Source organism: Zea mays, chromosome 3 (assembly GCF_902167145.1).
Source record: "Zea mays cultivar B73 chromosome 3, Zm-B73-REFERENCE-NAM-5.0, whole genome shotgun sequence".
Classification (NCBI taxonomy): domain Eukaryota; kingdom Viridiplantae; phylum Streptophyta; class Magnoliopsida; order Poales; family Poaceae; genus Zea; species Zea mays.
This window is the reverse complement of record NC_050098.1, coordinates 161,774,801-161,799,648: the sequence shown is the minus strand read 5'-3', so window position 1 is coordinate 161,799,648 and position 24,848 is coordinate 161,774,801. Positions and strand designations below refer to the sequence as shown.

The 24,848-nt window shown below is 49.2% G+C and overlaps 1 protein-coding gene and 2 pseudogenes across 1 annotated transcript; all 3 read left to right on the top strand.

The window, feature by feature from the left end:
* Positions 1-3,634: 3,634 nt before the first annotated feature.
* On the top strand, positions 3,635-5,755 carry LOC103650839 (40S ribosomal protein S7). Its single transcript, XM_008676424.4, has 6 exons — positions 3,635-3,699; positions 3,826-4,065; positions 4,199-4,272; positions 4,376-4,499; positions 5,060-5,242; positions 5,446-5,755. Exons 2-6 carry the CDS (start codon positions 3,991-3,993, stop codon positions 5,566-5,568), a joined length of 579 nt encoding a protein of 192 aa, XP_008674646.1. The 5' UTR covers positions 3,635-3,699; positions 3,826-3,990; the 3' UTR covers positions 5,569-5,755.
* Positions 7,020-9,402, top strand: LOC115101001 (nucleobase-ascorbate transporter pseudogene; annotated as a pseudogene).
* Positions 9,519-9,701, top strand: LOC111591248 (uncharacterized; annotated as a pseudogene).
* The last annotated feature ends 15,147 nt before the right edge of the window (positions 9,702-24,848 follow it).

The window sequence follows — 24,848 nt, the reverse complement described above, 5'->3', positions numbered from 1 at the left end:
TCTCAGCCCCCTTACGGAAGCAAGAGGACGTCAGCAAGGACTCGACAGCCCCGACAGCTGTCCTTCCGCTAGGCTCCAGCGCTCCTCCGACGGCCACGACACCACACGAACCGGGTGCCAAAACCTCTCCGGCTGCCACGACGGCATGTACTTACGGCGCTAGCTCTCCTCCGCTAGACACGTAGCACTCTGCTACACCCCCATTGTATACCTGGATCCTCTCCTTACGCCTATAAAAGGAAGGACCAGGGCCCTCTTACAGAGGGTTGGCCGTGCGGGGAAGAGGACGGGACAGGCGCTCGCGTGAGGCCGCTCGCTGCCCCTCCCGCGTGGACGCTTGTAACCCCCTACTGCAAGCGCACCCGACCTGGGCGCGGGACGAACACGAAGGCCGTGGGATTTCCACCTCTCTCACGCCCGTCTCCGGCTGCCTTTCTTCCTCCCTTCGCGCTCGGCCTCGCGCCGACCCATCTAGGCTGGGGCACGCAGCGACATTTCACTCGTCGACCCAGGGACCCCCCGGTCTCGAAACGCCGACAAATATGAAGCGAACAGTCTAGGATACGTGAGAATTGAGAAGGTAGGTTTCTCTCAAACTCAGGCTGAGATCATATTCTTTATTTATAAATTAAGTTTTGTTAAGATTGTTTAGGCTACTAAGTTTGGTGTGGAAGAATTGATATAAAATGTTAGATCATTAAAAAACAGTTCATGTTACATTTTTCATGAAGCTCTATTTACTCTCAATGCTTAAATAAAATTTAACTGTGTAAATGTTTTTCTTTTTTTATAGTACTCCGTTTATTTTTCCCTTAGGTCTTAGTAAAATCTAATAGTCTATATATATATATATATATAACTTTATAATTTATAGACCCTCGCAACCAACAGTAAAGACTTATTTTGATTCTATTCTTTTAATAAAATAGAAAATAGATAGGTAGATAAATAAAAACCTGTTCTGTCTCCTCTATATTTTTAGCAAGTTTTCTCTGTGCTGTCGCTCACTGGCCACTCCGTTTAATCCTAAGGCCCAGTACAAACGTGGGCCAAGGCCCATATAACTTCTGGGCCTTACGTTACAGTTACAGCTATGCAGTGCGTGCTCACTTGCACTTACATTTAGGAGCAATCATCAGCCAACAGTGGTTCACTTGTGTCACTGTCAGAACAAGAACAACCGAGATAAAGAAAAATATATGAAACGCCATCGCGAGTTCGTCAGACGAGATGGCCATCGCTTTCCTGCTGTTTAAACGTCACTTCCTCTCTCCTGCTGCTATAAAATATTATGCTGTGGATCCTATTAAATTTCAGGCTCGTATCTATCTATCTATCTATCTATCTATCTTGGCATACGTAGCAGATAAGGCTGACTCCAACAAGGTCCTCTAAAGGATCCTCTACCCTAAATATAGAGGACCAAACAGTAATCTATGCTCTCCAGCAGCTATAGATGTCCAAACGGGCTACCCAGCACGGATCTGGCCCGAACCCGTTTCGGCCCGGTACGAATAGGGCCGGGCCAGGCACGACCCGTTGATGCTTCGAGCCGGGTCGGGCTGGCCCACGTGCCTAGGGACATACCCAAACCCGGCACGCACAGGGAAAAATCGTGCCGGGCCGGCCCGTTGGCCCGGTGGACCTCAACGTACCGGGCCGGCCACTGGCTCGAACCAACAATAGAGCGGTATATAAATACATACATTTAACAGAATTAATCATATATATTAACATATTATTTACATATATTAAGACAACAAAATATTTATGTATGCATTTTATATTTATGTATGCATTTTATATATGTTTGGCCGCGTATTTAGTATTTATATATTATAAGAGAATTAAATGTATTTACATATTTAGTATTTACATAAATATGCGGGCCGACGTCGGGCCAACCCATTTATCGGGCCGGGCCGGGCCAAAGCACGCGGGCCACCGTATTTGCCCATACCCGGCCCACTAAACGGGCCGTGCCGGCCCGGGCACGTAACCGACCGTGCCGGGCCGTGTTTGGACCGGGCTAAATTCGTGTCGTGCCACGGGCTAAACGGGCGGCCCGCACTGTTTGGACATCTATACCAGCAGCGTCCTCTAAACGGTCCTCTAAATTTAGAGGACGCTGCTAAATTCTCTCTATATAGAGTTTCTCTAAATGGTCCTCTATCCATTTGAATACTTTAAATAACTGGTTTAACAAAACTAAAATATGTACACTATACTTGAGAGTATAACAAATACGTATGTAAAAAAATAAAATAAGAAATGTCTCTAATATATGTATTTGAGTATAGATGACGTGATTTAGAGGACGTTGTTGGAGAAGAAAGAGATATAGAGGATGAAAACTTTTAGAGAAGACTATAAAAGACGGATATAGAGGATAGATATAGAGGACGTTGCTGGAGACAGCCTAAGAATTGATTTCTTTTTCTATTACGGGTGATTGTTGGCCGTAGCGGACCTAGATTTTTTTTATATAATGTGCCATAATAGTTTTTTCGCGTAAAGAAGTTGAAACCTCAAGTCCTCAATGATATAAAAGGATTAGTGTTCTATGAAGCATGAGCAAGAGAAGAGACGCTAGCATATTTATATCCACATATTACCGTGAAAAATGATTTTGCAGTTCTCACGTTCAATTGTAACTACCAACTAAGCATGTGTGCTACAGACCCGCAGATAAATTTCAAATTTAGCTAAGGGTCTGTTCGATTCTTGGGGATTGGCCACCCGGAATTATTACTAGCCAGATTGCTTGTCTAATTTATATAAGGTTTGGTTAGCTGAACGATTCTGGGATGAATTCCGGCGCAAACGAACAGGCCCTAATGCATTTTGATCTGATCTTCGGAATTTCACCACATTATTCAATAGTAATAAGCTTTATACCACTCCTGCTATAATTGCACCTGTTGGCTCAACACACATTTAACCACGCAGAGACCACAATGACGCAGTAGCTTAGGAACCGTGAGTTGAGGAGTGCTCAACTGGAAGGCCAGTGTCGCGGGCGACGGCCCACTGGCCAGCGGGCAAGTGGGGCCATGGGGAGGCTGCCAGGCAGGGCCACCGGCCACACGGGAAACCGGGGTGACCTATTGCCTGACCGCTGGCTGTGGCCAACGCTAGGGCATGCAGCGGCGGCGAGCGCTAGGGCGGCGTCGGCGAGCACAGTGGCAGACCCAGGACAATTTTTTTACATGTAATCTCTATCTCTTCTCTACTACTAATTAAGTATCTATTGTAGGCATTCACAGCCAACCGTGGTGCACGTTCTGCCACATCCAGAGCGTCCAACCCGCATCCAACGCCCCTGCCGCATCCCACGTCTCTCCCGCACTCGTCCCTGCGCATCCGCTTCCCTGCCGCAGCCCCCGCGATCCCTTCCCACGCATGGCGTTCCTGCCGCAGCCCCGCTGCCCGCTCGAGGAACGATCACACGCAGACACGCTGAACGCTTCCGCGGTGTCACCACCTTCCGCCCTCCGCTGCCCGCTCGCCTCCGAGCCCGAAAGGCAAAACCTCCTCGCTCCTGCCCCCCTCCTCGCGGCGTCGGTCAAACCCTAGCACACCGTACGCGCAGGCCTGCCCGCCCGCTCCCATTCCCCACCCCCACCCATGGCGGCGCTCTCCGCGCCCCTCCGCGCCATCGCCGCCGGATCCCGCGTCGCCGCGTCCGACCCCGTCAAGGTACACACCCTCGTGCTTGGTTGATTGCAACGCCCTCATCCTCATCCCTGACGAAATGACCTATGATTCCTAGCACACTGCAGTGCCCCCACTGATGCGATTTGGCTGTCATGCTTGTACTTGTAGGTCTCGTGTGTGAGGAGCACTGGCTCAGCTCACTTCGGCTGCGCCTCCATCGATCTGCCCTCGCGTTCTATGGTTATCATCTCCCCTTGCGCTGGTTGCTGATCCGTGCTCTACTTATCGAATCTCCTCCTTGGCCGCAGGGTCCGGTGGCGAAGGGAAGGCAAGATGTACACCGCGAGGAAGAAGATCCAGAAGGAGAAGGGCCTTGAGCCCTCCGAGTTCGAGGACTCCGTTGCCCAGGTGAGCATAGCGCCAACCCACCTCCTCTCTCCTCCTTTTACTGCGTTTATTTTCCTTGAACTGCTGCTCTGTTTGTTTGTGGTTGCCAATGTGTCGGGGTTGTGATGTGCTTTTTGACTTGTTGTACCTGTAGGCTTTCTTTGATTTGGAGAATGGGAACCAGGAGCTCAAGAGCGACCTCAAGGACCTGTACATCAACAATGCTATGTATGCATAACGTTTCTTTCTATCTTCTATCGCCTGTTGAGATGTAGTAGCATGTGGTGCATGGTTGTGACATTTGGTGAGGATGTTTGTTGTGACTTTGCAGCCAGATGGATGTTACCGGGAGCAGGAAGGCTGTTGTCATCCACGTCCCATACCGCCTGCGCAAGGCCTTTAGGAAGATCCATGTCAGACTCGTCAGGGAGCTGGAGAAGAAATTCAGCGGCAAGGTGATTTTCTCTTTTTTGTTTTTTCTACTGTTGTTCGTGGTTTAGGTTTATATGCTGATTGTAGCTACTACATAAACCTGAACGGGGTAATGCATTTAGTGGGCATGAGATTACATAGATTTATGCAACTTATGTTGATTATCATGATTAGGAGATGTAGCATCAAAGTTTCCATTCTATTGTAATTCTATTACACTAGCGTAAAATTGGTTGTCATGAACATGTCACGATTGATTGTCAATATCCATTTGATTCATCACTTTTTTGGATTTTCAGAAACTTCTGACCCCACATTACCAATTGTAGTTTTCATACATGTTATTGTTAGGCATGCCTACTTGTACTACATATGCTGCTTCTTTTTGTTTTGTTAGTGCTTAGTGTCTGTGTGATATAGATATGTCTTTTGTCATAATATGCATCTTGTTATGAGTCTGGTTCTTATGGTGATTTTTGTACCCAGCATATGTTTAGAATTTTTTGGCTGAACAGTCTTGTTTGGTATATAATATTAGAGTCAAGTTTGCAAGAATGCTTATCATGCGTTTTACCTGGCACAGGATGTGGTAATTGTTGCTACAAGGAGGATCGTGAGGCCACCCAAGAAGGGTTCAGCTGTTGTGCGCCCTCGCACCAGGACTCTCACTGCTGTTCACGATGGCATCTTGGAGGATGTTGTCTACCCAGCCGAGATTGTGGGGAAGCGTGTCAGATACCGTCTGGATGGTTCCAAGATTATCAAGGTAGATGCTTCCATCCTCCCTTCATGTCCTACTGAGGAACTGAAGGATGCCACTGGCATCTCTACTGAACTGTATTCACTTGTATAAAAACATCTAAAATTTTGCCTTGACTTTTGTTACCTAGAATTGCTTGGATACATTTATGGTTTCATGGCTAACATCATGCAGCAAGTTACTTAACCTTTTCTTGTAATGTCATTCAGATTTTCTTGGACCCAAAGGAGAGGAACAACACCGAATACAAGCTGGAGACCTGCACTGCAGTCTACCGCAGGCTGTGTGGGAAAGATGTGGTCTTTGAGTACCCTATGACCGAAAATGCATAAATATGATGCCCTTTGGATATCTCCTCTATTTCGTTGATTCTGGATGTTATGTTGGGTCTCCTTATGTACTTCAAAAACCATAGTTTTGATGCTAAAGTTGTTGCCTAGGAATTTGGTACTGGGAAGTGGCAGTGGACGTGAACAATGTTAAGTTTTGAGCATTTAAATTAAACCTTCGCCCTGATAACTTGTTGCGAGTTATTTAATTTCTTGCTGTGTTCGATGCCTGTCAGTCTGTTAGACTGATTATTTTATTTGGCATAGCTTGAAGGAGTGCAATCAACAGTCAACTACAGTTGTCGCAGTTGTAACCTGGATTTTTCTTGTTCATTTAATGTCAAATATTACTTACGTTTGAATTTTAGTTGAAGAAATTTCCCCTATCAGGAAACTTAGTTGTGTTGCAATGTCATTATTTATTACAATTTGCAACTTTATAATCAGCAAATTAGTTATACCTCTTAAATAGCTATTAGTTAGCTGCTCTGATCCATATAAAATCAATTACAACCTCATTGGCATTGCTTTAATACAATCTATATTAATTCCACTTGTTCTGATTTTGTTTTGTTCAGTTAACTCCAATAATTCTTGTGTATTTTAATGTTTCATAGGTTTTTGGCATGTCATCCCTCCTCATATTTTCACCTCAAGAACTTGACTATCTAATATGTGGCCAACAAGAAATTTGGGAGGTAATGTTATGCACTCTTTATCTACGTTATTATATGTAAAATTGTGGCACTAAATAAACCTTGGAATCTGTAGTCTAGAATACCTGGTGCAGTTACATGGATGTTAGGATATAAGATTGCTATAGTTTTATCCAAGGTGATTTTGTACTTAGATTTTATAGCGAATCCAAGTTACATGTAGAAGATAATACAAGGGAACCCTAAACACCTTTCTTAGTTAATAGGAGTGGATGATCACAATGTCCTACTCTAGCACGGTGACGGGGGCATCACAATGTCCTACTCTAGCGCGCAGCTCGCAGAGGGCATGTGGCCACAGTTCACTAGCCGTTGAAGAACGTGAGTTCACGGTTGCCTTGACCGGTCGGGGCATGTGGCTCATGGAGGCGCAGGCTACGTGGATCGTCAGGGAGCAGGCCGCTCTTTATGAGGGAAAAGTTTGGTAGGAAGGCTTCCGTAGTTTATCAACTAAGGGAAAATAATTATCCGTATTTGATATGTGATTCTTTGACTTTTTGATTTGATGTCAATCTAATTATAACTGTTGTGATAACTATTGACATATTTTTCTTTTTCCAATTGCAGCACTACTAATATTTTATGGCATGCAACATTAGCTGTCAATAACTGGTTCACTTGTCTTTGTTCCTTTGATACTCGTACCTGCAATGGGTGGTTCTGATGTATGAAGCTTTCCTTCTTTTCTTAATTGCACTTATTTACACTGAAAACCACCTTCAAATGATGAATTCATTTAATGTGGCAGGAGGATACCGCAACAGTCATCTCCACCATGTTATTAGTCTCTGGTCTTACTACAATACTACATACTTTTTTGGGTTCTCGACTTCCACTGATTCAAGGAAGCTCCTTTGTATATTTGGCTCCAGCGTTGGTAATTGCAAACTCCGAGGAGTTCAGAAATCTTACTGACAATGTATGATTCATCCCAGAGCCCATGTTACTTTACCTGCACCTTTTGTCCTGCATCATATGGGATTTCTGAGAGATTCAAATGGGGTGACATCATGTAGTATGTCAAGCTCAACTTATTGTTGGATATAAATGCCAGTGCATTTAGGATCCAATTTGGGGTCTGTTTGAAAAGGGGAGATCCATCGAAGCTAAATCACTTGGAGGATTCCTGGGACAATCTCTTCTTTTTGTCTACCAGGTGTTCAGATAATGGTGCAGAGTGCAGACAATGGAACTTGAGATAACTTTGGTGTCTGGCCTTAGAAGTTGATAGTAATTTCTTATAAACCTTGCAAATTGACATGATAGCATAGAAGGAAGTAAACAAAAGAGCTCTTTCATAAAGTATATGTGCTGTGAGCTAAATTAGTAAATTTTGACATATATTCCAAGCTCTTTTGTACCCATGAATGGAGTCAATTGGCGGTTGAATTTGCCTGCCCTCATCTATTGTCAGGGTGACACTAACCTCATGTGTATGCAGACTACCAAATACCCATGAACCACTGTCTCTCACAGAAGGGCATCAGTTTAGAAACTTTTTTCATCTTTACTCCCTAAATCCCTAATGATCCTGGTTCTATTATAAGGATACAAAGGAGATCTGCTTTGACCTACATAGCAGCCAAGATCTTCATGTAACGATGTGTTGATGTTGATCCAATTCCCGTTGATATTTCCTTCGTAGTATGCGAGGTTTTGTTCTGGAATGGCCTGAGCTTGCATTGAACTATGTTTAACATTCAGTCAAACCTGTCATCAGGATTTAGCATTGTAGGTTGTGGGAAAGCATTCCACTTTTATTAATCCAAACATTCCTCAGTTAACTTAAATGTGTTTCGTTTGATATGCAGAAATTCAAGCACATAATGAGGGAACTACAGGGGGCTATACTTGTTGGTTCAGTATTCCAGATAATATTAGGATACACTGGTCTTATTTCACTGTTTCTGAGGTATGTCCAGAAACACAAATGCAGAACTCTACAATCTAGAATACACCTCACAGAAACTGAATATGTTCAATCCCTGACTTCACAGGTTAATAAATCCAGTAGTGGTGGCACCAACTATTGTTGCAGTGGGTTTGGCATTTTTAGTTATGGTTTCCCTCAGGCTTGCAGCTGTGTAGAAATCAGCATGCCCCTCATTCTGTTGGTTCTTCTGTGCACTCTGGTATATCCTTGCAGCTCTCTTTTGATGAACAAAACTTAATCAGATCTTGTCGTTTTGTCTCCTTGCCTGTGTTTTCTTAATACCTATTTGTATTTAAATCATTTTGACTGGGCATGTCCCCCCTCACTTGTATCGCTTTATATCTTACTAACTAATGTCATCTTCTCCTTCTTTGGTATGATGCGACTTCTATACTACAATTATGTCCCATCATTTTTTATGAAGTGCGGACTTCCTAAAGCTGAGCTCCTTGCCTGTAGGTAAAATCGGAGCTCTCCTAGCATCTATACCTCTTGCCTTGGCCGCCTCTGTTCTGTGCTTCACCTGGGCGCTAATTGTCGCGCTTGGTATGTCCACATTGCGATACACCCAAGCAGCAAGCTCCAGGAACATGATAATAGTTGGATTTACCCTGTTCATCTCCTTGTCGATACCCGCATACTTTCAGCAGTATGAACCCAGCTCCAACCTAATCTTGCCCAGCTATCTTCTTTCATATGCTGCAGCGTCAAGTGGACCAGTTCACACAGCCAGCAGCGGGGTGAGCTCTGCTGCCTTCCTTACCCGTGCAGCTAGAATGTGTTCCCATCAATCGAATTACTGACAGTCTAAATTGTCCTGCAGCTGAACTATGCATTGAACGCGCTCCTATCCATCGACGTTGTGGTGGCTCTCCTTGTCGCGTTGATCCTTGACAACACAGTGCCAGGCAGCAGACAAGAGCGCGGTGTGTACATTTAGACAGATCCCAAATCCCTCGAGGTGGATCCTGCGACATTGGAACCCTACTGATTGCCGGAGAAAGTTTCGTGCTGGTTCAGGTGGGCAAAGTGTGTCAAGGTTTTGCTCTTTCTCACACAACATTGAATTATCTCAAACTCATAGCAGGGTACTTTATTCACCTCATAACCATTAGTGTTCATCCAAAAAATAAAAAAATAGGGGAACACACCTGAGGAATGTAGTGTTGTTGTAACACTACCTATTTGCTACTGTCGAGCAATGTAGTGCTGTTGTAACACTGAGGATGTTGTCTTATTTCTGTCTAACACGATAGGAAGCTACACGTAGTGCAACGCTCCCACATACCACCACCTCGGGTCTCATACATTTCTCAGCCTTTTAGCTAAGGTGTAATATTTGTGCTTATCAGTTTAATATCTGATATGTGAACCATATGTTCACTCTAATATTAAATTTATTTTTTATTTTATGGATATTAAATATGTTTGTGTGTCGTCGCAACGCACGGGCATTCACCTAGTGCCCTATATAATTTGCTACCACACACATCTAATTTCCATCTTCTCGGTACATGATTAGAAATTAACAAAAATGCCATATAATACGTTTAATTCAACAAATTCGGTTGCTAGTTACATAAATTTATTTCTTTTAGCCTGAATGCTACAGAGTAGTTTTTTAAACCAAATTGTAGGGTAGTCGGAGGCTTATGCAAAACACTACCTAGGTCTGCCCCTGGGCGAGCACTAGGGAGGCGGCACAAGCTATGGTCGGGGGCGCGGATGAGAGCAAGTTTAATAATATAGATGACCGCTAACAGTAAGGATTCTTGTATCCTGTCATTTAGCCTATAAATATATATATTCACTATTAATGTTGGATCATACATATCTCTCTCATAAAGCTTCTGGTTCTTGTGTCCAAGTCGGCTATAAATTTACAGCCCACTTCTCTCATCTTCTCTCTCCTTCACCTTAGCATTTAGCCAACTTAATTATAGCATCTTATTAGAAATAAATATCTAAGGACAAGATGCTTAACACAAACTGTGATCAAACCACATGACTCTCATTTTTAGAAAGGCCTGATGAATGTAAGGGACCTTTTATTGGCATGTGGGTCCTTTATAGTTAAGGATGGATCACAAGCTAGGTTACGGGACAACACCTGGGTACACCAACAGCCTCTAAGTGAGTTGTATTCTAATCATTACCAGGTTGTACGCCACTCGCATGATACAATTAAGACAATTATGTCTACAACACCGTTGAATATCTCTTGTCGTCGAGCGTTGGTGGGTGATAAACTCATTGGATGATTACTCAAGTCAACTTAACAAACGAAAGAAACACATTCTCTTGGAATATACATAAGTGTGGAAAATTCACTGCTCACTCGATGTACCAGGCAATGATGTACCAAGATGTTCCTTTCAATCATAAACTGATTTGTAATTTGAAAGTACCTCTAAAAATTTAAATATTCTTGTGGTGTCTTCAACGAGGTGTGATCTTAATGAAGGATAACTTAGCAAAAAGAAACTGAAATGGAAGTAGATTATGTTGTTTCTATGATTGTAATGAAACTATTCAACATGTTCTTTTTTACTATCATTGTCGGAGAGGAAATTCTCCGGCCGGGTGGCGGAATGCACCCGCCCTAAATCCTAAGATGAGGAGGGGCCTAAGCGTTTTGCTTGTTAGTTGGAAAAATAGGGAGAACACATGAACACACAAGGATTTAGAGTGGTTCGGGCCGCCGGAGCGTAACACCCTACTCCACTGTGTGATGTATTGAGCTTGTATGAACTTGTGAGCGTCTAAGTGTGCCTCTTGTGGGTGTTTTTTCCCTCTGTTGTAACGTTGTATGCCTCCCCTTTTATAGCTAAGGAGGGCACGTACATAGGTACTGAGCCCTAACATGTGGGCCCAGGAACATAACAGATGTAATACTTGGAGCAACCAATGTTTGTTGCTGGAGCAATCTTCTTGCACCCTAACATCCGAGATCTGCGTAGTATCGGCGTGCAGGGGAAGCGTCCCTGGCACCGTATAAGTGATGATGGACACAGTGCACCTCGCAGCACGGGCGTACTGTTTGACAATGGACTGGACAGGCACGCCGCCTGCAGGATGGCCTGGACGCCGCCTTCCAGCCGAGTGGACAGAACACATTAAATGCCGAGGGGGCACATCGCTTGTCAGCGGGATAGACAGGTGGCGTGTTCCCTCCGCAATAAATGCAGTGGTAGCGCGGCCCAGAGGCCTTACGTCAGGCTCCGCCCGCTGGCTTACGTCACGGGCGATAGGTCACGTGGCAGCATCGGGCCTTCGCCTGAGCAGGGAGCGGAAGTGCACAGGTCGAAGTCCGGACACGCGTCAGCACCGGACCCTTGCCTGTCCATGACATAGGCCAGGGTATCCCCTGTTTCGAGACCTTGCTGTAGGTGGCCCGGACCTCACTCAGAGGGGTTCGAATCCCACAAGGGGTCCGACTTGCTTACTTGGGAGTCCCGGACCGTACTCGGAGGTCCGGGTTGAGTGTACAGGGGGTCCGGTGCTCTCTCGTGGAGGTCCAGACCCACTGATGGCATCCTAGAGTATATCTCCTCTTCTGGTCACGTGGTGTCCTTGGGACCGCTCATGTGATGGAGTCGGGTGCTGTTCACCATGCGGCCAGAGATAGCTGCACACGCACCGTGTCTTCATACTGTAGTAAGGGGTACCCCTGATTCAGGGTACCGACAATGGCCCCCGGGCCCGCCTCAGGGGAGGGAACGAGCTTGCAGGTGGGGCCAAAGTTTGATTGGCGATTGGCTCGCTGCTTCTGTGTGCTCGCTGTCGTAATTACCGCCGGTCCACCTTCGGTCACGCCAACTATCACGCCTGTCCTCACGGCTGACTGACCCATCACCTTCGCACTTAATGGCTTTGTTGGGCCATGCGCGGGGTGCCTCGAGACCGCTACATTGGTTTTGAAAATTTAACTTCTCCGCCTTCTGCAGCGGCCCCGAGGAGGCGCGGTACTGGCGCGAGTGGCGGTTCGGCTTCTTTGTACCCAGGAACCGGCGCCTAAGGAGAGTGACTCGTGGGCCGGGGCCCCCGTGTCAGTCTGGGCTGTTGGTTTCAACGGAGGCGAAGAGGAACACTACCGCAGGCGGTGGCGTATTCCTTACACGGCAGACTGGTTCGCTGCTTTCGGTGGAGGTGAAGGGACGCACCACCACAGGCGGTGGCGTGCTCCTCATGCGACGGTTCGCCTTCTCCGCATACGGAGGCCGACGCCCAAGGAGTATGACTCGTGGGCCCGAGCCCCCGTGCCAGAGACTGGGTCACCTTGGTGCACATCGAGCGAGGTCTTCTGCGACGCTGCGTCCGTGGGGGAATCCTTCTTTAAAAAGGGACTCCCCCGAGCGTGGTAGCCATTCTCATCGCTCGCAGCGCCATTTTGCCCCCGAGCTCTCCGCACTCTTATGTCATTGTAGCTGCCATGGCCTTGCTAGACCCTCCCAAGCGCCTCCAGCCCGAGGTGGCACTCAACTTAGTGCGCAACCCGCTCAGATGGGGTGTGCTGGCGTTTGCTGGAAGGACCCATATCGGTGTCGCTCCTTACGGTGACCTCACCGCCGGGGAGTTTGCGTTCTTCGTTTCCAAACTCCCTAGCGGGTTGGCGCTGCCGATCCTGTCTTTCTTCGTGCTGCTGCTAGAGGGGCTTGGCTCTAGCCTCTACACGTTACGCCCTGCTTCATCCTTCAGGCGACCATCATTGCCTACCTCCGCGGGATGTCCGTGGAGGCGACGCTCCTTCCCACTTCTTCCTCCAGCATTCGGGGGGAAGGATGATCACCAGCCTCGTGAAGGTGGACATCGGGTTGAGCCACGGTTCCATCCCTCGCGCCCCGACTCTTTGGGGTGGGAAGCAAGCCGTGCTGGGGTTCCATCTCTTTGGCTTTGATGGCTTCGGTGCCACCTCCAACGCCGCCTCCCGCCGCCAAGCAGAGCGTGGCTGCCCGTCCACCGCACGGGCGACGGTCGCACCGTGCGCAGGTCCACCGCATCCGCTGCACCCCCTGCACCGCTGGCCACCGCAGGACACGCTGCTCCAACGCCGCCCGGGGGGTCGTACAAGACGTCGTACGCCGTGGGGGTGGCGGCCGCGTTCTTGGATGGTCTTGTCCTCACCCCCGTAGGAGGACGGGGGCGAGGGCCTCCTCGCCATGGCGCACACGCTGAGGTGGTCGCCACCGCTGGCGAGTCGCTGGTGCAGAGGTGGTCACCGCCGCTGGTGCAGAGGTGGTCGCCGCCGCTGGCAAGCTGCTCGGAGCTAGCCTTCAACGCGACCCTGTTGGTGCAGAGTAGTCCATACCTGTAGAGTAGGGATGGAGCTAGGACTCTGCTTGAAGGCGGATGTAATAACTTTGCTTTTTGTAAGGAACTTTTGAGTACTATTTATCAAGCAGTATTAGCACTTATCTGTGTACCACTTGTCTCTGTTGTGTGTGGTGTTACCGACTCCTCCTTGGTACCTGGCCCCCGTGGGATGTAGGCTCGACGTGTCGAGACTGGATGCTAGCATACCTAAAAGAGTTGGGAACGACCCCCAGGAGGCAGCCTCGACTGGGACCTGGACCTGAACACAACTTCGGCTAGGGAGCGTCAGTAGTACACCCATAGGACCCATCGTCTGACATTAGCCATCCTTTGATACATGCACGAGACCTGCAGGTTTTAGTCTAGGAAGCCAAGTTGTGTGTCTGGACCCCTGGATGGTGGTTCTAGATACTAGGGCACTTGTCGCAGAGTGGTGGAGCGTGCAGGCTCACGGTACGGGACCAGGTTGAGCGGCTACACGGCTCCGGACCACCCCAGGAGACAAGTGTCCATTCTCTAGGGCCGGATCCCAGGTTGTCGGACCCACAGGACTATAGCTCCAAATACTAAGGTGCCCGCCACAGAGTGGTGCAGTGTGCAGGCTTTTAGGTACGGAACCAGGCTAAGCGGCCACACTGCTCCGGACCACCCCATGGAACGAGCTCCTGTTCTTTAGAACCGGTCCCCAGGCTACCGTACCCCCTGCTTTCGTAGAGGGGTCCTAAACTGCAAGCCTGGCTACACAATTCGGATGTCATCATGCCAGGACAGATAGGAACTATACGGGTGGGTTAGATAAAAATAATATCCGGGAACTGCAAGATAAAACCACGGGGGCAGGAGGATAAAACTGTCATAGGAGCACATCTGAGGGGGTAAATCTTCTCTTTATAACTTCGACATGCATGGGTGCAGGCCAATAGGCCGGGTTTATGAGGGCGGACCTCACCGGGCTGGCGTACACGTATGCGCAACCTAGTTACAAAAGGCAGAAAAACTCAACCCCTCAGACTTGCTCCTATGGATAGAACTTACAGAGATGCTCCAGAGGTTAGGAAGAGGTGCTCCAGCTGTAGCAAGGTGGTTACCCCGGGGTCAGCACATTTCCAACACCTTGAATGGTTCCTCCTAGCTGGGGGAGCATTTACGGAACCCTCCTTGGTTCAGTACTCGCCATAGGGCTAGGTCCCGACCTAGGGTTCCCATCTGCGTTCACTGTTAGAGTCCACGTCCTTACGCTGCAGCCGTTTCTGCATAGACTTATCAAAAGACTAGACCTGTGGGGAGTCCAGAAGGGTTTCAGGGGGAAGGCAGGCTTCGGCCCCGTAGACCGGGGAGTACGGGGTCCCTCGGTGGGCCGTCTAGTTGTCGCCACCGGAGTTAGAGTCTCCGGTGATGACATCCTTCAGGACCCCCTCGGGTGACTGATACCCGAGGTCCCGTTCAGCCGCAGCCACCTCGCCGTCGTCGACCCTTTTCTTGCTAGGTCGACGACGAGGTGGGGAGCTGTCCCTGGAAGACTGCTCGCGCCGCTCGCTGACGCGTTTCACGAGGTCGATGATCTCGCGACACTCCGTGGTGGTATGGCGACTGTTGGGGTGTACAGGGCATGAGCCACTATTACCCCTCTGCGGCTGTGGGTGTTTGTTGCGGTCGCCCCGTCCCCCAGTCGCAGCTACGACGACCAGAGCGGTTGACCGCGGCTTCTCGTGGCCATGGCCCTTCTTTTTCTTTTTACCGTCCCGGGGGACGGCACCCGAGCCACCCAACTGGGCATCCCCGGTTTGTGGGGCCGAGTGCCATGCCTGGCCCTCGGCGGCTCTAGCGCACTTGTCGGCCAGAGCGAAGAGTGTGGAGACAGTCTCCATGTCATGCGTGGCCAACTTCTCCAACATTTTGTCATCACGTACTCCCTGACAGAAGGTCGTGATGATGGAAGCGTCGGAAATGCGAGGTATAGTACCTCGCACCTTGGTGAAGCGAGAGATAAGCATCCGGAGAGGCTCCTCGGGTTCCTGCCTCACTGCATGGAGGCGGGCCTCCACGCCATACTGTTGGTAAGCGCTGGCGAAGTTCGCTGTGAACCGCGCGCAGAGCTCTTCCCAGGAATAGATTGATCCTGGGGCAAGATTCATGAGCTAAGTCCGGGCAGGCCCAGACAAGGCGACATGAAAATATGTCGCCATCACAACGGTGTTTCCACCTAATGCTGTGATAGTGGTGTCGTATACCTGCAGAAATTCCGACGGATTTGATGTACCGTCGTACTTTTCCGGCAGGTGTGGCCGGAACTTGGATGGCCAGGACGCCGTGCGGAGATGATCCGCGAGGGTGGTGCAGCCCACGCCGGTCAAGGGGACACCCGTTTGGAACCGGGCGCCCACTGGGGTTTGAGGTGCTACCGCAACGAAGTCTTGATTGAGGTTGCGACCTTCGATGTTTTGTCGGCGTGTGGGGGACAGATATCCCCCGGGTCCACCAGAAGGATAAGAGACCTCACGAGAGGCCCGTGGGCCCAATAATTCGCAAGGTCATCCCTTCGTGGGCCTGGGGAGGAACGTCTAGTGAAGCGGATTGACACAAGACTGGATCGACGCAAGCCTAGACGACCCGATGAATTCGAGGAGTGATCACAACAGTGACCCGACCTTCCCGCGCAGGGGCCTCATACATCGGAACCGAGCGAGGATGGGTCGGCTGAATTATAGGAAGATAGACTCAGTCAGTTCACTATTACTTAGGCACACGTCGTTATCATATCCGCGTGTAACACCCCACGGTCGAGTATATAAGGCCTAGGGGGCACCCCTTCAAAAATATAGACCTCACTACTTAGCCACCCACCCGGTTCTCTACGTTTCCAACACTAGAAAGCCTCCTTGTAACCCACCACATAAAGTACTCTTGTCAGGACGTAGGGTGTTACGCATCTCAAAGTGGCCCGAACCTGTACACAACTGTCCACTATCTCTCGTGCATCTAGCACGAACCATCGAGCTACAGTCGGTAACACCGTCCTACTCCAAAAAGCACCTTGAGGGGCAACCCCGGGTGTGCGGTCAGACCCAAAACACCAACAGCTGGCACGCCAGGTAGGGGGTGTGTCACTGATCCAAGCTAGCTCAGTGGCCTTCACCTTCCAGCACAAGATCATCCTCCGTCCCGGGTCCGTGTTCTGCTTTGGAACTATTTCATCTGTAGCAGATGAAGAGGGAACTCTGCATCGCATCGCGGATCCACGAGAAAGAAAGTCTTCCTCAAAGATCTCCAAGAAAAGCGAAGCGAAGCAGGAAGAAGCGCAACCTCCAGCGCTCCGAGAAAAGACCACCTTCAGCAAGCTAGGAGCCGGGGGTCCGTCTACCCGGAGAACTCCGCTGTCCACCTCTCCGACGGAAAAATGGACACGGATCACAAGGAAAAAGGAAGCGAATGAGGCAAAGGATCGTCAAGCTGCTATTTCTGTGCCTCCGTCCTCAAAGGAGGGCAGAAAGAGAATCGTCGCGACAACTGTTCCATTCTACCCCGACATCCTCTTCATCGGGGGAAGAGTGGAATCAAATCCTATCTCCGACGATGAACCGACTGCACCAGGAGAAGAACCTCTTCAGCGGGAATTTCGCCGGCGGAGGAACTGACGCCGAAATATTCGGCGACATCATGAAGCCGGAGAACGGGATCCGGCGCAGCCCGTATCACGAGACGAGGTCTCAGAAGTGGGAGAAACTCCAGAAGAATGGGTCCTCAGAGAAAGAAGGAACTCTCGACGACGTGACCGTCGACAGGCACAAGAGCAGGCTGAGCAAGAAACAAGGCAACGTCGAGAGAATCCACTCTTCGGACACAACCTGAACCCCGACTTCGCCCGAGCCATGAACACGCCGAGTGAAGTTGGTGGAGTATTGGCTCGGATAGCCGATGGCCTCCCCGGACTCCAGATGCCGAGGGAAATCAACGACTGTTCACTCGAGCAGCCAACCACCTTCTACCACTCGCTCATCCGCCGAGCGATCTACGACACACCATCAACAGTCGTCGGGACGCATGGAGCTCCATCAACGCTTCGCACGAACGACGACACGAGAACAAGATTCGCCGCCGAGAGGAATATGACCGGGATCACGACATCCCGGCACGGAGTCAGGCCACCAGAACTGAGTCGGCAACGGCTTCGACTGGTGGCACCACCCGGGGACGGTCGAGGCACCACGACAACCACTCCCCTCCCCGGGACAGACATCATCATCGACGACAAGAGGACACATGTGGAGTATCGGCGCTTACTCCATGCCTCCGGGCCATTCAGTGGCCCCCTAACTTCAAGGTCTCCAACGTTGACAAATATGAGCCCAAGCAGGATCCGGGAGGCTGGCTGGCCATCTACACCATTACCGACCGAGCCGCTGGGGCGACCAAAGATGTGATGAACGCGTACTTGCCTATCGTCCTTGGGCAAGACGCGCTGCAATGGCTGCGACACCTACCCCGACACTGCATCGACGACTGGAGCGACTTCAGTCGGTGCTTCACCACCAACTTCCAATCTCTCTCCGACAAACCGGCGCAACCATGGGACCTCAAATCCATCAAACGCCGAGGGGACGAAACTCTCCGGTCGTACCTCAAAAGGTTTCAGACCATGAGAAATCGTATCCCCGAGGTCGCGGAACCAGCAGTGATCGAGGACTTCTACCGGGGATCCAATGACTCGGCCTTCGTCCGAGCCATACTACAGAAGGCACCGACCACTTCTGAGCAGCTATTCCGGGAAGCCGACCTCTACATCACCGCCGATGAACGAGCTCAAGACCTCATCGGAGGAGCAAAGCCTGCACCGGCAGCACCGCGACGCGACATGAACAAGCAACCCGACAAACGCTGGGAGAAGAGGCCTCGTGAAGAGGTCCACACCGCCGGACCGCCCGCCTCTCGCGCCCGAGGAGGACCTCGCGGAGGCGAGCGCACGCTAGACGACATCCTCGACGCCCAGTGTCCGTACCACAAGGACATGCGCCACACCCTCCGGAACTGCAGAGACTTCAAGCATTCCGTGGGGAATGGCCGACCCTTCCAACCTCTACCTCCTCCCCAACCGCGAGGAGGACCAGGAGAACCTCGACAACCCCAGCAGCAGGAGGAGGGAGGAGGTGGAGCCTTCCCATGCGTTGACAGAGAAGTCAACGTCATCTTCGGCGGACACGGGTCACAAGAAAGCAAGAGACAACAAAAGCTCAACGATCGTCAGATACTGGTGGCGGCCACCGGTCCTCCTGCCCCGTACCAATGGTCTGAGCACCCGATCACCTTCACCCGGGCAGATCAGTGGCTCAACTTCGACCACCCAGGCAAGTACCCGCTCCTCGTCGATCCGGTGATCCGAGAGAGCAGGGTAAAGAAGGTATTAGTGGACGGGGAAGCAGCATCAACGTCACCTTCCCCCAGATGCTCCAAGGCTTGGGAGTCCCCCTCAAAGAGCTCCACGAGTCGGACACACCCTTCTTCGGCATCGTGCCGACTGAAGGAGAATATCCGTTGGGCCACATCTACATGCCGGTCACCTTCGGAACTTCAGAAAACTACAGAACCGAGTTCCTGAGGTTCGAGGTGGCAAACTTCGACTGCGGATACAACACCATCATCGGGAGGCCTGGATTGGTGAAGTTCATGGCCATTCCACATTATACATATATGATATTGAAGATGCCAGGACCACAAGGAATCATAACTGTGCGTGCTGACTTCCAAGGCGCCACAGAATGTTTCCGAGTGGCCATTCAGGCGGCCCTCGCCACCAAACCATCGGCGACTTCTTATACGCAGGCGAACTCAAAGCCTGAGGAAGACCTCGTGGTACCCGCGAATGAAGCTCAAGTCGTGACCTCTATACGACCGACTAAAGAAACCAAGAGTATCAATCTTGGGTTCACCGACGAACGCAAAACAGCTATCATCAGTTCTAGCCTGGATGACAAATAGGAAGGCGCGCTCGTCCAGTTTTTGCAAGATAACCGAGACGTATTTGCATGGCAACCTGTGGATATGCCGGGAGTCTCGAGAGAACTGGCCGAGCACAAATTGAAGGTCTACCCCCAGGCGAGGCCGATCCGACAAAAATTACGTCGCTTCACGCCCGACAAGAGAGAAGCCATCTGTGCTGAGCTAGCTCGCTTGGTCGCGGCCGGATTCATTAGAGAGGTGTTACATCCTGAGTGGTTAGCTAACCCTGTTCTTGTACTCAAAAAGAATAAAGTGGATTGGCGCATGTGCGTCGACTATACGGATCTCAACAAACACTGTCCGAAGGATCCCTACGGACTTCCTAGAATAGACCAGGTGGTGGACTCGACCGCCGGATGTTCTGTGTTGTCTTTCTTGGATTGCTACTCCGGGTATCATCAAATTAGCTTGGCAAAAGAATACGAGGAAAAAACAGCATTCATCACCCTGTTTGGAGCTTTATGTTATACCTCCATGCCGTTCGGCCTCAAAAACGCTGGAGCGACTTACCAGAGGGCTATTCAGACATGCTTAGCCGATCACTGGGGCAAGCGTGTGGAAGCTTACGTGGATGATGTGGTAATTAAGATAGAGAACTCAGAAAAAATTTCATTGAAGATTTACAGCTGGTCTTCAACAGTCTATGGCGATATCGATGGAAGCTTAATCCCGAAAAATGTGTCTTCGGAGTACCAGCAGGAAAGTTGCTCGGGTTTATTGTCAGCCACCGGGGAATTGAGGCCAATCCAGAAAAGATCGAGGCTATCATGAGAATGGAAGCGCCACGATCACAGAAGAAAGTACAAAGACTTACCAGATGCATGGCAGCTCTAAGCAGATTCATATCAAGGCTGGGAGAAAAAGGCTTACCGTTCTATAAGTTGCTCAAGAAGGTAGACAAATTCCAGTGGACTTTAGAAGCACAGGAAGCTCTAGATGCACTAAAGAAATTCTTGACAACACCGCCAGTGCTAAAACCACCGTGTCGAGCCACGCCGATTCAACCGGCTGAAGATCTGCTATTATACATCTCTTGCACGACTCACGTGGTGAGCACCGCGTTGGTAGTCGAGTGAGCAGAAGAGGGACATGCATACCCAGTACAACATCCTGTCTATTTCATCAGTGAAGTCCTGGGTCCCTCGAAGAAGAAATACCCTCAAGTTCAGAAATTATTATATGCAGTACTTCTAACTGCACGCAAGCTTCGTCACTACTTCGACGACCACAAAGTCATAGTAGTCACTGGATTTTTGATAGGGGATATTCTCCACAATAAAGAAGCCATCAGAAGAATAGCCAAGTGGGCCTGTGAACTGGGATCTCATGACATTGAATTTCGACCTCGCACCGCAATCAAAACTCAAGCACTGGTTGACTTCGTATCAGAGTGAACCGAACAACAAGTGCCAGATAACCCGGAAACAGCAGAAGTATGGCGAATGTATTTTGATGGCTCGTTAAAACTGCAGGGGGGCAGATGCAGGGATCCTCTTCATTGCACCCGGAGGTGAACAACTCAAATATGCTCTTCAATTGTTATTCCCAGCATCCAATAATGCAGCAGAATACGAAGCTTTGATTCATGGACTGAACATTGCCATATCACTGGGCATCAAGAGACTGATGGTATATGGAGATTCTCTGGTGGTCGTAAGTCAGATAAATAAAGAATGGGATTGCTCGAATGATTCCATGGGAAAATACTGTACTGCTGTCCGAAAACTAGAAGACAAATTTGAGGGTCTGGAATTTCATCATGTGGAGAGAGACCGCAACACGACAGCTGATGCATTGTCCAAGCTAGGATCCAGTCGGACTCAGGTCCCACCTGGAGTTTTTGTCCAAGAAGTACTGCACCCGAGCATTTCACTAGATCGGGTAGAGGAATGCAATACTCTGAGCCAACCAGAGTCAGATTCTAATGACTGGAGGGAGCCGATCATCAGGTACATAAAGAATGAGGAGGAACCAGAGGACAAAAATGCAGCCGAACGCATTGCGAGGCAGTCAGCTCATTATACTCTCATTGGGGAAACACTATACAGAAGGGGCGCATCAGGAGTCCTCATGAAATGCATTATCTCGACTACTGGGAAACAACTTCTGGATGAGGTCCATGCTGGGCAATGCGGGATACACGCACCATCCAGGACCTTGGTTGGGAAGGTCTTCAGGTCGGGTTTCTATTGGCCAACAGCAAAGAGTGAGCAGCCGAGTTAGTCCAGAGGTGCGAAGCTTGCCAGTACTTGTCAAAACAGCAGCATCTACCTGCGCAACAACTACAAACCATACATGTAACCTGGTCGTTCGCATGCTGGGGACTAGATATGATTGGACCCTTCAAGAAAGCTCAAGGAGGATACACTCATGTACTGGTTGCTATCGATAAATTCACTAAATGGATAGAGTTCAAACCCATTGCTTCTCTAACTTTAGCTAAGGCAGTAGAATTCATACAAGACATAATATTCAGGTTCGGAATATTGAATAGCATTATAACCGACCTGGGATCCAATTTCACAAGCTCAGTTCTTTGATTTCTGCGAACAAAAAACATTCAGATCAAATATGCCTCGGTGGCGCACCCAAGAGCCAACGGGCAGGTAGAAAGAGCCAACGGGATGATATTGGAGGCGCTTAGAAAGAAAGTCTTCGACAAGAATGAAAAGTTCGCAGGAAAGTGGATCAGAGAGCTGCCTTATGTTGTTTGGAGCCTGAGAACTCAACCTAGCCGGGCTTTGCATGGAAACACTCCTTTCTTTGTGGTCTATGGTTCAGAAGCAGTGCTACATGCTGATCTCAAGTTTGGGGCACCAAGGTTAATCTTTGAAAACATAGCAGAAGCTGAGGCTACTAGACTGGAGGATGTTGATGTACTAGAAGAGGAACGATTGAATACAGTGATTCAGTCGACCCGGTATCAGCAAACTCTGAGGCGCTATCATGACAAGGCCATACGACATCGATCCTTCACAGTGGGAGACCTCGTCCTCCGCCGAATTCTAACGGGGGAGGGACGGCACAAATTATCACCACTATGGGAAGGACCATTCATAGTAGCAGAAGTCACTCGGCCTGGATCATATCGTCTCACTCAAATGAACGGCACAGAAATTGGGAACTCATGGAACATAGAACATCTCAGGAAGTTTTACCCCTAGCTATATTTCAAAAGCTATTGGGACGGCATTGTATTCTATAAACTAGGAAATATATCATCAATAAAAAGACTTCAAAGGCACTCAAATTGTTTACTGTCAACCTGCATGCTTACTTAACTCAGGGTGACCACTATACCCTACTAACGGAGCAATCAACTTAAGTCAGCAATGACTTAATGCGGTGTGACATGCTCATGCTTACTTAACTCAGGGTGACCACTATACCCTACTAACGGAGCAATCGACTTAAGTCGGCAACGAGTTAAGGCGGTGTGACATGCTCATGCTTACTTAACTCAGGGTGACCACTATACCCTACTAACGGAGCAATCGACTTAAGTCGGCAACGACTTAAGGCAGTGTGACATGCTCACGCTTACTTAACTCAGGGTGACCACTATACCCTACTAACGAAGCAATCCACTTAAGTTGGCAACGACTTAAGACGGTGTGACACTCACGCTTACTTAACTCAGGGTGACCACTATACCCTACTAAAGGAGCAATCGATTTAAGTCGACAACGACATAAGGTGGTGTGAGTCTGTGACATGCTCACGCTTACTTAACTCAGGGAGACCACTATAAGTCGCGAAATATAAAGAAATTTCAAAACCATCACACTACATTTACTTCTGCAATTGTAGATACCGTTGGATTATAACAACGGGAAAACAATAACGACATTCAGTACTGAAAAGTGTTTTCTAACGAAATATCCGAACACACTAACCATGTATACAAAGGATTCAGTGTTTCTATTTGGCAATGTTCTTATCAAGAGCGACCGACGAAGAGGGGTGACTCGAAGAATCAGGAGCGGCATTCACGTCCGCCACTATGTCGTCAGGAACAACCACGTCGGGTCTCCTCATCAGGATTCGCCCCACGCGAACGGCTTTGTCCATAGCTCTGTCACGCTGGGCCCTCAGAGTAGCGGAAGTGTCTTCAACAGCCTTGACAGCCAACCGAGCAGCTTCTAGCTCCTGGACGATTGATCTCTTAGAAGCGCGCAGATCCTTGATGATAGTATCCTTGCTCGACACCAATTGCCTAAGGCGAATCATATCATCCATGGACTCTTGCAGCTTATAACGATGATTATCCAAGTCTTCCATGGTGAAGCGATGGCTCCTCTCCAAGATGGTCAACGAGTTGCTGGCGTCGCGGTATAACTTGTCGAGGTTGTCACGAGAAGTTGCAAGGGCACGTTTCTCCTCCTGCAGACAAGAATCAACTCCCCAACATTAAGCAAGCATTAAGAACACAACAGATAAGGGCAAGTAAAAGTTTAATTCATTGGCCACCTTTTCAGAGTCAAGCTGAGCATTGAGAGTGGAGTTCAGCATGTTGGCATCATTCAGAGAAGCAGAAACCTGGGCCAAATCCGTCTGACCTTGAGAATATTTTTCTTCAAGATTAGAATACCACCGGGCCATATCTATCAAGAAACAGTCAAGCAAGGGTGTTCAGCTAAAAAGCAGATCAGTCAAGTAGCCAAAGAAGAAACAAAGGGCACTAACCAGCATTTGCCATCTCCAAATCAGATACCCGCCGCTGAAGCAGCACTGGATTCCAATGCGTTAGAGACAGAGCTCTTTCCGGGACAGAAGCACCCTACGACCTCAACTGACCAGCCATTTCGTCAACCAATGCCTGACGTTAAAAACAAATGAGTGTAAGAACAGTATCACACCCGGGGTATAGTCAGATCAAGAAAAACCAAATTACCTAGAGGTTGGAGAAGAGCGAAGGAACCCCCAAATCGTGGGAAGTCAGTTGATAGCTCGATGAAGGATCACCAACCAGAGCAATCCGCAATGCATCAGCGGGGACCAATTCAGTGTCATCAGCAGAAATCAAAATTCTGTCATCAGGAGCGCCGACCTCTAAGGTGACTTCCTGACCTGAAGCTCGTGCTGCTGCCATGTAACCAGAATGCGGAGGAGAAGACCCTACGTGAACATCCATGGAAGTAGGAGAGGAAGAACCAACTCGGACACTCTCGGGGGCTGGGTCATAGCTCGCGCTACCCATCCGAGCCGGATCATCTCCGGCAACACCCTCGGGGGCTGGGTAAACGCTAGCGCCATCCTTGAGGACCGAGCCCTCTGTAACAGCCACCTCTAAGGCTGAAGGACCTTCAACCACTTCCATGGGAACA

What these genes read in the sequence shown, in the direction of transcription:
- LOC103650839 (XM_008676424.4), top strand. Translation starts at nt 3,991, where the DNA reads ATGTACACCGCGAGGAAGAAGATCCAGAAGGAGAAGGGCCTTGAGCCC. An exon ending in TCGAGGACTCCGTTGCCCAG is followed by an intron (nt 4,066 to 4,198) that starts GTGAGCATAGCG and finishes TTGTACCTGTAG; the next exon opens with GCTTTCTTTGATTTGGAGAA. An exon ending in AGAAGAAATTCAGCGGCAAG is followed by an intron (nt 4,500 to 5,059) that starts GTGATTTTCTCT and finishes TACCTGGCACAG; the next exon opens with GATGTGGTAATTGTTGCTAC.